The 13451-nt window shown below is 38.2% G+C and overlaps 1 protein-coding gene across 4 annotated transcripts; it reads left to right on the forward strand.

Moving 5' to 3' along the window:
- Window positions 1–451: 451 nt before the first annotated feature.
- On the forward strand, window positions 452–12789 carry LOC123772415 (uncharacterized). 4 transcript variants are annotated; one of them, XM_045765543.2, is made up of 7 exons: window positions 467–654; window positions 2123–2201; window positions 4727–6122; window positions 7216–7331; window positions 8878–8991; window positions 12128–12197; window positions 12380–12789. In XM_045765543.2, exons 3-7 carry the CDS (start codon window positions 4863–4865, stop codon window positions 12575–12577), a joined length of 1758 nt encoding a protein of 585 aa, XP_045621499.2. In that variant the 5' UTR covers window positions 467–654; window positions 2123–2201; window positions 4727–4862; the 3' UTR covers window positions 12578–12789. The 4 variants fall into 4 exon arrangements, with proteins under 4 accessions (XP_045621502.2, XP_045621499.2, XP_045621501.2 ...); XM_045765545.2 differs by having other exon boundaries at window positions 467–584; XM_045765546.2 differs by lacking the exon at window positions 2123–2201 and having other exon boundaries at window positions 452–584.
- Window positions 12790–13451: the final 662 nt, after the last annotated feature.

Consider the following 13451-nt stretch of genomic DNA (forward strand, 5'->3'; position numbering starts at 1 on the left):
GTAAAATAAAGCTTTGGAAGTAATATATGTACATGTCAATGTACGCCGTTACGCCAAGGCTTTGAAGAAGCATCAATTACGCCTCATCTCTTGGACTCCATGAGACGAAATATTCCTTTCATATAGCCACGAATTAGGCCGTTTTCCTTTAGGTTATAACTTTAAGCGTGTTATGGTATATTAATGTGTCGGCAGCACAACTGGGCGTATATCTAGGCCATAAAAAAGGGAAAATATCCTGCTGTTTACGAGAGACGCTGCGTTCGTGAGATGCAGCCGAACGCGTCACCCACTTTGAATTAGTTAGTAAATTATTTAAATATAACACCCCTATGGGCGAATTTAAACAACTTTAATATAAAAACAGTATTATTCTACGGATTCTAATTAAATATGAACGTTAATGAAAGTAAAAATCCAGGAAATTATAATGATGTTAGAAGGAGGATTCTGGGTAAAGGAACGGGAGGCGCGAGGGATGGCAGGCAATGGACGCTCAGCCTTACCGTCCAGCGGCTCCTACACCACCCATCGCTCTTAAATGTCAGGATTATTCTCACTCTACGCATCCCGACACGTAACTGGTACATGTGTGTGAGAGCGGAGCAGCTACTTTTGCCCTAGGGCCCAGTTAGTGGCGTATCCTGTTATTAGGTGGGTAATTCCAGGCTTTTGAAAGATAAAATTTGCGGCATAGAATTGGGCTGGTACAAATGTGGCATTAGTAATTTAAGTCTTATGAGCTTTTTTTTTACTAATTTTCCTTCCGCTTGGATACTGAATGGTAGCGCTGGTTCCTTAATAAGTGGTTGAGGTGGTAATTTAAGATTGTAGTTCTGTGGTGTTATTTTAGAGCATGTTATGGTAGAACACGAGACAGCCAGGCAGCCTAACCCACCATTGTTTTTACACGCCCAGTGCCCAGGCCCCCCATGCCTTCAAGGGTGGCTGAGAGGGAGCAACTGAACATTTGGCACTGTAGTGCCTTGCCAGACCCTGGGGCTGCCAGGGAAATTCCCAAATCTTGGGGTGTCTGGCAAGTAATTACAATAAAATTAATCATTGGAGTGCCATTTTAGTGTTACAAAATAAGATTAATTTTGTGTAATGATTTGTGTTGTCTGGTCAGTACCTGGAAGGGTGACTGTACAGGCTTTTGCCCTTGGCCTTGGAAAAGCCTTGATAAACTTAACAAAAATTGTGTTGTTCTTAAGTATATATACTGAGCTAATGTACCAGTAAAGGTTAATTCATCTTTTAATGTTTCCACAATTGCTTGTGAATACTGCCAGCTAATATATTCATGGCACAAGATAATAGCCATAACATTTACAATTAAAATGGGAAAATATGTGGGGGGAAATTAGGAAAGTGAGATGATGGAATTTATGGATTATGGGTGATAACCTATAATCCAGATTTCATAGTCCTCCATAAGCTGGATTTTTTTCTTCAGAAATACAAATTTTGGAAGGTAATATGATGGGCAGATTTGGTCCAGTTTTAAGAGGGAGTCCACTGTTTCACAAATCCACCGTATATGGATGAGGCATTGACGTGGCATGAACGTGACAACTCAAGAATTAGAGCAGTAGAAATGCGCAGCTTGAGGAGCATGGATGGAAATGTCATTGCAAGATATAGTATGAAAAACCTGTAAATTGCAAGGTTGCACATAATACACCAAGATGTTTGGCCTTGTTAAATGAATGGGCGATGATACACTGATGAAAATGAAATTAAGTGTAGGGTGATAATAGGAAGTACAGTATGAGAATAAACAAACATGATAAATGTTAGAGGAATATGGGTGTAAACTTAAACTTTTCATTAGTGGTTGTAGTTAGGGTATGATTCATTATGATTTTGATAGCTTTTGAATTATTATACTGTAAGTCATACCATACCAGTGGAATGCAGAATATGCTGTTTCTTATTAGCATTTAGCTTTCTTTGCTGCAAAAGGAGTGATTAATGTCACTTATGAACGTAGGTTTCAGCTCAATAATACAAGGCTACCATACCTAAGTAGGAGGTATATATACTGTCATGTAAACCAACTCCAATTTTTGTATTTTTACAGCTTTATCTGGTGTGCATAAAGTAATGTACCAATTTTCAGCCTTTCTGCATGGCTTCCAGCAATGAAACTGATTCTCCTTGTTGACCAGGAATTATCATAGAAAGCACCAGATCATGTGGTAAGCTTTGGGTAGATTTAGTATGCTAAATTGACAAATATAAGTGCCAAGAGGGTAAATGAAACTTATAATGATGTTCAGAGGAGTTGTATAGATGAAAAATAATGTTGTTTGTTTACAAGTATCTTAATACTGTACAATTTATAACATTATTTGGTATCCAAAGTTAGTACTGTATTTAGAAGGAAACGTTACACTGTATCTAAAGTTAGTAACTACCAGAGAGCATAGACACAACTAAACAACTGCTTGAAGAAAATTGAGCACTTGAAGGTAAGTAAACAATCATTGCCTTGGTGTAAACACTCGGCACCGTAACTGTGATCTTTCTGAGTGCCACCAGGTGGTATCCAAAGTCACCAAGGGACTCGGCCAGCATCAGAAATACAAAAAAAAAATTACAGAACATGATTGGAGGCCCAATCTTCTGCTTTACGCTAAGTGTAAGATGACACTTAGATGAGTCCAACAAGTCCGGCTCTGGATTGGCCCAGACTGGTGTCCATGTTCCTTGGGCTCCTGGACAGAGTAGGAGTTCTAGTGTGTGTGTGTGTAACCTAGGTGCTTGCAATTCTGCCTGCACATATAGTGGCTCTACTAGGCAGGCAAATTAAGCACTTGGCCAGGTTTGGCTTGGTTTATTCCACTAGCTCTTTTGTGGTTTGACCGGTGGTGGCAGTGTAGTGAGGAAACATCATGAGCACCTTCTAATGTCCTTGGTCTGCAGTGGGTCAGATCTCTCACCCTGTTGATGTGATTGGTTGTCACTGGTTGGTGTCAAGTTTGTTGAATGATGGTGTCACACTTCTTTCCTATACCCAAGTGAGATACTCTGGAGTCTTCCTTTATCTTGGATCAGTTGATTGTCAATGGGGCCATTCCTTATGCCATGATGGAAGGGATAAGATAAGATGGGTGACCACCATCTTACCAGGTACATCAGGTGGAACAACTGCAGGTGTTGTGAGCCTGCAGTTTTTTGGTGTGTCTGCTGTCCAGGGATCTGGTTCTTTCCCAGTTGGGTTGCTTTAGCATTCTGGTCAACTGGCAAACGTTTCGGTTGCTCTTTTCCTGGATTCTGCCTTGGCTGGAACTGTTCTGGGTCAGGATTCATAAGCACTTAGTATCTACTTACAAAATCTGAACATCTTTCCTCAATCATAATAGCTTAGTTTGCATTTATTAAACAGCTTGTGCACTTTGAAGTGCAACAAGGTTGTCTAATAATAATAACCTTGGGTCAAGAACAACCTTGCAGCATTTCAAATCTCATAAATGGTGTAATAAATACAGACTGAGCTGCCATGATCATGAAAAGATGCACAGGTTTCTTATTAATTAATTAAGTAAAGATGTAAATGCCTGATAAATGCTGGTCTCTGGTTTACGAGGATGGCTCCCACTGGTCAGCCCTGTCACATTTAGGCTGCCATCTTGGCTTTCTTATTAGGACCTTGAGGACTTATTTTGCAGCCTGAACTTTGCCTGCATTGTTTTTTTCTGTACGCTGTATGTGATTTGAAAGTGCTTCACAATGTTCTCCAGTATGCAACCTTTTGGTCGTGCATATTTGGGTTCATGTAGAGGGGGTTCTCTGGGCACCTCCATCAGGATGTGGCTTTGCTTTGCTTTGCCCCAGGTGTGGAGGCCTTGGGGCCTGTAGTAAGGCTGCTCACTATTCCTTCAGGAGGCATTTGTGGCATTTTACTTGGTTCACTTTGTGGTGTCAATAGAAGCTGTGTTGGCTTGGTCTTCAGATTCAGCTTGATCTCTTACCCTTTTGCCCACCTCCCCTTTCTACTTCTCTTTCCTGGGGAGGCATCTCCCAGATTTTGTAGGCTGTGGTCTTTTCCTGTTGGCCTATTAACCAGCTGCTATATTTCTGAGGTTTTGGGCCGACTTGTTATTGGTTGTCTAATTGGGTTGGGGCCTCACCTTCTGTTGGTCAAGGTAAGTTCTTAGTGAGTCTGATTCTGACTGCGAGTTCCTCTTATGCTCAACATTACAACTATGTATCGCGGACAGATGGTTCCGCTCCTGGTTTACATTGGCCTTGTTGTGGTTTACCCCTTTGATGGTGCCATGGTGGGGGTGTCTGGCTTATTTTATCAGTTCCTTGTGTGGTCTGCAGTGTCCAAGTAAATGAAATGTTATCCACTATATGATGGTTACCAAAATAATAAATATATATATATATATATATATATATATATATATATATATATATATATATATATATATATATATATATATATATATATATATATATATATATATATATATATATATACAGATACTGTATAATACATATATTCTAGAATGTTACATGTACAGTATTATGAAAAAAAACAACAGTTACTGTATGTTAGTGTGTGTAATGTAATTACAGTATTTTGTAATGTATTGCATTGTCTAGCCAGAATTGACATAACTAACATGTAAAGATAGAATATTTGTTATACTTGATCTTAGATTTTTAACATTATAACTTTTGTTTATTTTTTTTAAATAACTTTTTTTTTCAGATTCTATATCATGCTCCCAAGCCTGTCAAGAAACCAAGAGTAGTAGCTCAATATTCACAACCATTTGTGAGTGAAATTCCAGAATATATACTGACATACAAGAGGAAGATAAACGCAGATCAGTTAAACCCCAAAGATGGATAGATCCAATGGAATGATGCCCAGGGGTAGGAGTTTTAGAAGTAGGGGAGGCTTCAGAGGTGGGCGAGGTGGAGGCTATGAAGAAAGGGGGGGTTTTAAAGGAGGAAGGGGCTCTTATGATAGTGGAAGGGGAAGTGGATATAGAGGAGGAAGGGGAACTGGGGCAAGAGGCAGTAGCTATAATACAGTCCGAGGGAGCAGTTATAGTACTGGCCGAGGCAGTAGTTACAGTGCAAGCAGAGGCAGCAGCTATACTGGAGGAGGAAGTGGTGGGTATAGTGAAGCAATGGATAGTGGTTATGAAGTAGGATCCAGTGGTGGGTACAGTGGAGGAAGGGGAGGTGGTTATCCTGGAAGCAGAGGTGGTGGTTATGCTGGAGGAAGTAATTACAGTAACTATGTTGAAGATCAGAGTAGCAGTTATGGAGGTTATGCTGAGCCGAGAGATGCAGACTACAGCTACAGTGGCTATGATGTGAGAGAACCTAGTTATACTGGATATAGTACTGAACGAGCACCTGCATACACTGGCTATGAAGATACAAGGAGTGGATATGCAAGCTACAGTGACAATCGAGGAAGTGGTTATGCTGGATATGAGGATAGAAGCAATTATGCTGGCTATATGGAGGAGAGGGGTGGAGGCTATGGTAATTATGAGGCAGAGAGAGATAGTGGCTATAGTGGAGGCAGAGGTACTGGTTACATTACTGGAAGACCTAGAGGTAGCCGGTATACTGCAAGCAGAGGAACAAATTACAGTGGAGGCCGAGGTGGCGGTTTTGAAAGTAACAGGGGTGGAAAAACTACTTTTGATGGGACACGTGGTGCAGTAAGAGGAGTTCGGGCTCGAGGCGGAAGAGTCAACGTAAGGGGAGGGAGGGGAGGCTTCGATGGAGGCGGCGAATTTGATCCGGCTCGAGGGGGAATAAGAAGAGGTAGGGTGAGTTATGAAAGAGGCAGAAGTACTTTCAGGGGAGTGAGAGGTACTTTCGATGGAACTAGAGGAATTGCCAGGGGAGGCAGAGGTGCGTATTCAAGTGGCCGAGGTAGTATGATGGAGTACACAAACGACTTTTCCAGGGGAAGAGGGTTTATAAGGAGAGCACGTGTTATTAGGGGAAGTGGAGCTATCTCAAGAGGGAGAGGCAGCACAAGGGGAGGAAGAGCTATGGTTAGGGGCGCCCGTGGTGGATATCCAGGAGTTGCATCTTGGGTACAAGGCTATGGTTATCAAGATGGATCAGTGCAAGCAGTAAGTCTTAAACAATTTTTGTTTTCTTATTCTGTGTATAGTCTCAGTGCCTTACCACAGCTGTCCTGTAGGCAGTGGCCATAGTAGAAGTTTCTCCGTGATTCTTGTCACCACACAAACCTTTAATTCTTTCAAGTTCTCTTAACCTCTTTTCATCCCCGTAAATAAATTGTCCTACTCTTCCAAGATATGGGTGGTCTTCCTCTACCTTGTGATCATTCTTGTACACAATTTTATTGTTAATAAACTTTTTACTCTTGATACTCAAAATCTCCACAGTGCTTCACAGTAAATTCATTTATGCATTTTCATAGGTTTTTCAACATTCAACAACAACCACTCGCAGTAAAAATCTTATCTGTACAGTCCTCTACATTCCTAAAATCACTCATACCTCCCCTGAGTATGAGTGGGTTTAGAAATTTTGCTTCACCTTACTCTCCCAATTTACAGCCTTCCATTAAATTTACCTGGGATAGTAAATAACTAATATTCATATAGCTCCCACATTTGTTTTTGCTACATATGAAGCTAGTCCTTAATTCCAGCCTTCTGATGCTTGTAAGAAAACTTTAAAAGATTCAGAAATTTGCAACATGAATTGTGTGGGATAGTATTTTGAGGAAAAATAGAGGGAGCTAAATGAGGAGGTATAATAACAGTTAAAGAAATTGGCAGAGTGGAAAAAAAGGAAATATGTAGTTTTTAAAATTAAATATTTAAAAAAGGAAACAAATTGAGAGGACACGGACAGAATTAACACACAGCTGAACAAAGTACATATGAAAGTGCTCCTTGGGATAAGACTATACTGTAGTAGGAGTATGGAACTAGATGAGTAGAAAGTTGAAGTTGATGCCATACAGAGGCCAGAGGTGGGAGGCACATTTGTTTTAAGAATATTCATAATTGTGTTTGTAAGTAGAAAGAATACCTTGTAATTGTCATCTGTAATTACCAGATATAGTTTAAAGCCTTTAACAAATTAATGTTAGTGATACTGTATTGCCATTTGAATAATATACTTATCTTTTTTAGAGTTTGGTTAATTTGGTTGACTGCAACTTTATTAAATATTGTATAATTTTTCTAGGAACCTCAAAAGGACAATTGCGTTATTTACCTGAATTTCCCCGGTGCCATCACTGAAAAGGGTGTTGCTGATTTAATGGCATTTGGAAAGACTGCAACAACAATGCACTTTGGATGGTAAGAACTGGCTGGCATCATTTATCAAGTTTGAAAGGATTATATAAGCTTTCAGTTGTATCTCTAGCAATTTCACTATAAGAGTGCATAATGCATATGCATTCGACAATGACAAGTCTGCATGCAGATAGGAAAATTTAGGCCCATTCATGTGCATTTTAAATCAACCACGTGCATAGTAGTAGTAAGCATCCATCAGTCTCAGGAGACTATGGAGTTGTGCTCTGGTTGTCGGTCTGGAGTGGCCTCTCCAGAGCACAAAGCCAGGGTAGGTTGATACGGAGAAGCTGTTACCCAAGCAGCAGGTCCCCCCCCCCCCCCCCCTTCTCCACAGTGCCAAAAGTCTCCAATGGAAAGGCAAACGCCAATACGATTGGTTCCAGTGCTGTCGCTGGAACTGTGAGTTCCAGAGTTGACCTCGAAGTTGGTGAAAGAAGGCATGTGGACTCCAGACTCGGAGACCACCGTGGTCAGGGCCGGAGAAGAACCACCCCATCAAGGGCAAGGATGACCCCAGCCGCCTGAAGCAAAGCCTGGGCCACACAAATCCCAGGAGGTGGACGTCTCTGTCCTGCACCTACGGGTTCTAGACAGAGATCGTCACAGTCCTCTTTTGCCCGAGGCCGACTTCCTTCAAGACGAAGCAGAAGGAAGAGCGATAATTATTAAATACAACTATTATTATAACAATCATTATAATAATAATATAATTAATAATTATCACTTTCTTCTGCTTGGTCTTTAAAAACCACATTCATACACATTCTGTAAATATCTCTTGTATCCAGGGTACCTCATTGTCTCTGGACATGCCCAACACTTCAGGAAATTTACCATGTATAATTTTCTCCAGGCATTTAAAATGCCTCAGTGTTAAAAATATGTTGAACATGCATGTAGGATAAATAATTCTCAATTATAGATAAATATGCTCATGTAGACCTGAACAAACGCACATACTTAAATCTTTTAAGTATGCAAGAAGAAAAGTAAAGTAATTTCTTGGTACATTTTTCATACGGTAATTGTTTTTATGAATGCAGTACAGTACAGCATTAGAATTCCTTAATATAAAATGAAAAGGTTTACAATATTATATCTAAAAATTTATCTTGTCAATTCTGAATAATTCCACAGATTAATTTTCTATTGCAGTATTGTTACCAACACACAAAGTTGCATTCGGCTATTAGCTTCAGGATGTTTTTATGAAAAATGAATTTGTGAATGTGCCAGACCAATACTATAGCAAAGGAAAATGTTATTCCTATTCCTACCATATGCAATAACTTTAAAGAAGGAAAATTTATAAATTAATTTTTTAGTGTTAGAAGAAACATTAAAAATAGTCACAGTGCAATGGTTAATTTCTTATAATAAATTTGCCGCCATATTTTGTAAGCAGAACTTAGATAGAAAATAAGGCTACTGGCTTTGAAAGGTTAAAAAATTAAATTAGTTCAGGCATTGAGACCTGTACAGTGCTTTCTATTGTTCATATATCAGAAAGATGATATATCTTTATTCACCTTTCTTTTTATTTCAGGAAGTGCTGTTTAACATATGAATCAGAAGCCAAAGCAATAGAAATGGAAGCAAAGATAGCAGAGATGGAAATTAACGGTCAGAAGCCAAATATCGACACATCACATCGTAAGACGTAAGTGTAGAAAGATGCATTGGGACACTCATGATTTGTTATTTTATCCACATGTTGTAGAAACAATTACTGCAAATATAAACGTAAGTGCTACAACTGATAAACTGTGCTAAAAACATACTTTTAAAAGTAGATATAATAAGGAAAATAGGTCGAGAGTCATTGCATTTGACAACTGGGGATAGAAAGCGCATTCCAAAAGCTAGTGCTCAATCCTGCAAACACAAATAGGTGAACACACAATAACACACCTCGGGTCTAAATTATTGTCCCGTATTAACATACGGGACAATAATAGAAGCGTGATAGTCAAAATGCTAGAAAAATATTTAAAACCAAATGGGTAGAACACATGGAGAGTAATGACATAATAAGACACATTATGCTTTTTGAATGAACAGGAAAATCCTTTGTAAAATCTTTGTTTTTATGATAGAGCCACAGAGATTCTACAGGAACGAGATGGTTGGGTTGACTGTGTATATCTAAAAAAAAAAAAAAAAAAAAGGGGGCTTTTGACGAGAGTCCCACACAAGAGGTTTTGGAAACTGGAATATGCTGGAGGGGTAACAGACTTCTGATATGGATGAAAAATTTTCTAACTTGACAAAGATGAGGGCAGTAATCAGAGGCAATGTATCTGACAGGAGGATTGTAACTAGCAGAGTACCACAGGATTCAGTTCTTGCACCAGCAATGTTCGTCTACATAAAATGATAAAGAACAAGAGGTCACAGATTCAAGTTAAGGAAACAAAGGTGCCAAAAAAAGTATTAGAAAGTTTAATTTTGCAAACAGAGTGGTAGACAGTTGAAACTAGTTTAGTGAGAAAGTAGTGGAGGCCAAAGCAGTCAGTAGTTTCAAAGCGTTACATGACAGATTGCTGGGAAGACGAAAAATCATGACCATAGCTCTCATGCTTTAACTACATACACACAAACTCCTCACCCACCCATTTTTAGTACTGTAGTTTAATCAGAATAACTAAATAGGATAAAACCCCACACTTGTGTATTTGTGAAATTTATGTAAGGAATTTACACCAAGTCTTTCGCACTCTTCTGAGTGTTTTGTCAAGGTCTGAGTGTGTGATTAGGACGAGACTTACATCTCAACGTCTAATGAGGCTGCTATCCTTCTTGACCGCCTGACCAGGTCACCTCTGTTCCTGACTGGCGATGTACCTGTGGTAATGCCTTCTACGGTAATGTGGTCATGTGACCTTTCTGTAATCCTGCTATTCTGGGAACTACTACTGTTATTAATAGAGGTGTTCATTTCGATGCTATTCCTCGTAACCCTCTCCATACCCCAAGGAATGCGGCTAATTGGGCTGCTTTCATTCATCCATTTATCTATTGAGATCTAATTTTAATTCACTCAATCATTTTCCTAGTAAAGCTTTTGTTACCAGCAAGAGTATTCAAAGTATTTATTAGAACCCCTTCCACTACCCTTCTACCACTACACAGTAATAAAAGATAGGAAAGGTCCCAGAGCCTGGTTAAGATGTGTTGCTGACGTTTTTTCTATATTTGATGAAGCTTTCAAGAACCTAGATAGGTATTTAGATGGTCTCAATAGCCTAGAGCTTTCCATGCAGTTTACTATGGAAAAAGAACTTAATGAAGAACTCCCCTTTTTGGATTGCATGGCAAGTAGAAGCAACAATCAATTTACAATCCGTACTTATCGTAAAAAGACACATACAAACTCGTATATTCATTTTTTCTCATATTCTAATTCAGTTAAGCAAAGTGTACTCACCGGTCTTTATCTAAGAACTTAAGGACTTGTGACCCGTCTTACCTAGAAACTGAACTTAAATACTTGTATAGAGTCTTGGATTTAGGTTATCCCTCATGTTCATTGAAAAAGTACACAGTAAAGCTAAAGGCATTCTTTACGCAAAAACTAAGAGACTCCCTTGGGATCCTGATAAGAATATAGTTTTGAAATTACCTTATAACCTTTTAAGTAAACCGACCCATAACGTAGCGGATACAAAACACAATCATTTTCAATTACCCAAATACAATTTGGGAAAGGATAGAACTCCAGGAGATTTTATATTACCTTGTAGAGATTGTAATGGTCTATGTTGGGGAAACCGGGCAAAAACTTGTGATCATAATTGAAGAACATAAGGAAGCATGTTGAATTATGGCTGGTAACAGTGCTATAGCTAACCATAGTTGGGAAAAGGATCACAATATTGATTTTAAGAAATGTGAAATAATCTATAAAAATAATATAAGAACTAGAAGGGTAGTGGAAGGGGTTCTAATAAATACTCTGAATACTTCACTGGTAACAAAAGCTTTACTAGGAAAATGATTTAGTTAATTAAAATTATATCTCGGTGTAAATGGCTGAATGGAAGCAGTCCCATTAGCGCATTCCTTGGGGGTATGGAGAAGGTTACGAGGGATAACATACAGATGAACACCTCTAAACTCCAGTTCCCAGAATAGCAGGAGTACAGAAAGATCGTGTGACCATATTTCCGTAGAAGACATTACCACAGGTACATTGCCAGTCAGGAATAGTGGAGACATGGTCAGGCGGTCAAGAAGGATAAGAGGACTGGACTCGGGATTGCAGCCTCATTAGACGTGACGTTGAGATGTAAAAAAAACAAAAACAAAAAAACAAAAGTGCAAAAGACTTGGTGAAAATTTCTTACATAAATTTCACAAATACACAAGTGTGGGATTTTATCCTGTTATGTCTGTGAGAAGTGACATTACCATTACTAATAACTATAATGGTATGGTTGAATGTAATATTTAACGTCATAAATTATTATAATTTTCTCCACCTGATGAAAGTTGGGTATGGAGTAATATTTGAGGTTTATTATTATTTTGTGTTGGTAACTTTGCATTTGCGGTGGTTGAACTTCGAGTAATTATGTCTCAATACTCAACACAGTTTTACTAAGTAAATTCCATGGTTAATTTTTTCTTTTTATAAAAGTTGATACATTTTATTGTTTTACTAAGTAAATGCAAATATTGCATTTATTTTCTTCATGTAGAAGTTGATAAGTATTAATTCTATTGTTTATTTTTACTAACTATAAGTTTTTTTTAATTACTGGCAGGAATTCAATGATATATTTTTCTTTTTGCAGAACGGCTACAGAGCCAGCAAAGCGTAATTCAAGTGGTGAAGCAGAAACATCTCCAGCCAAGAAAAAGAAAGTAAGTTCACTGTTTAAGAGCTTCCACTTTATATTGGTATTATTGAATGATTTAAATTTAATTGAAACAAAATTTTGTGGTTGTGCTTCATTGAGTTTGACATGGTTTTGTTCATTCACTCTTTTACCTAAATGTAGTTGGTATTTTACACTTCTTTCTCTTGTTACAAACAAAAAAATTAGGTTGAAGATGAAGGCAGCGCCGAAAAAATGGATGAAGATAAAGAGAAATCGGAAGCTGAAGAGGTTGATATGGTTGAGGCGAGTGGTGGTAATGATGGAGGGGATGAAGGACAAAGTGCAAATGAAAATAACGAGGAGTGCGAACCAGAAAATGAAAATATGGAAACGGAAAGTGGTGTTGAAGTTGGTGCTGAGTAGCTTATGGCTAGAACTTTTTAAGGATATTTTATATTGCAGTATGATGGATTGATAATTTGAATGTAGTGATGCTAAGATTTTTTAGATGTAAGAATAGAGGACGTGTTTTTGCAAAGTATGACTTTTGGAGATTCCAAATGTTTTAATGTGTAATTAGAATATTGGAATATATAGTTAAGATAACAATTAAATAAAAAATGTAACTTTTTTCATTGAATATTTTACTTGCAGTCCTTTACTTTATTTGGGTAAAGTTTGGTTTGTATTCACTTTATAGATGTACTGTATCAATGTCTGTTGTTTCTTGTTTTGTGTTACAAGCTAAAGTCTAGATGCTGGTGACATTAACAAAACTTAAATTCTGCTAAAATAGCTCCACCTAATAAAGGAGCCGGAAAGCAAGCACAAGAAAAGCTAGAGTGGCAGCATTAACATCACCCATCTCCAAAATCCTTGAAAGAATAGTTTGAAGTAAACTTTAAAAGTTCTCGGAATCGTAACAATACACAGTCCAAAGTATCGGGACTTAACAGTAGGACAATACTACCTCAAGTGCTGGACCACCATAATGCAATTTTGGATGTCCTGGAAAATAGTGCTGACATTATATACTTATGGACTAAGTAAAAGTTCTCAGTAAATGTGACCACAGTGTACTGTACTAGCAAGCAAAATGCATACAAAACAACTGATAACATGGAGATAATTATTTTCAGTTTTATTAAACTGAACTTGAGAAACAGTAGTAAAATAAGTTGCTATATATTAATTTCCTCTATTGTGTAAAGCTGTTCGTCTGGGCATGGTATTTGCTCCCTATTCCAGGTCTGTCAGCCTTCATTGACAAAACTAGAATTCAGGGAAATTCAATCTT

This window comes from Procambarus clarkii, chromosome 17 (assembly GCF_040958095.1).
Source record: "Procambarus clarkii isolate CNS0578487 chromosome 17, FALCON_Pclarkii_2.0, whole genome shotgun sequence".
Taxonomy (NCBI): domain Eukaryota; kingdom Metazoa; phylum Arthropoda; class Malacostraca; order Decapoda; family Cambaridae; genus Procambarus; species Procambarus clarkii.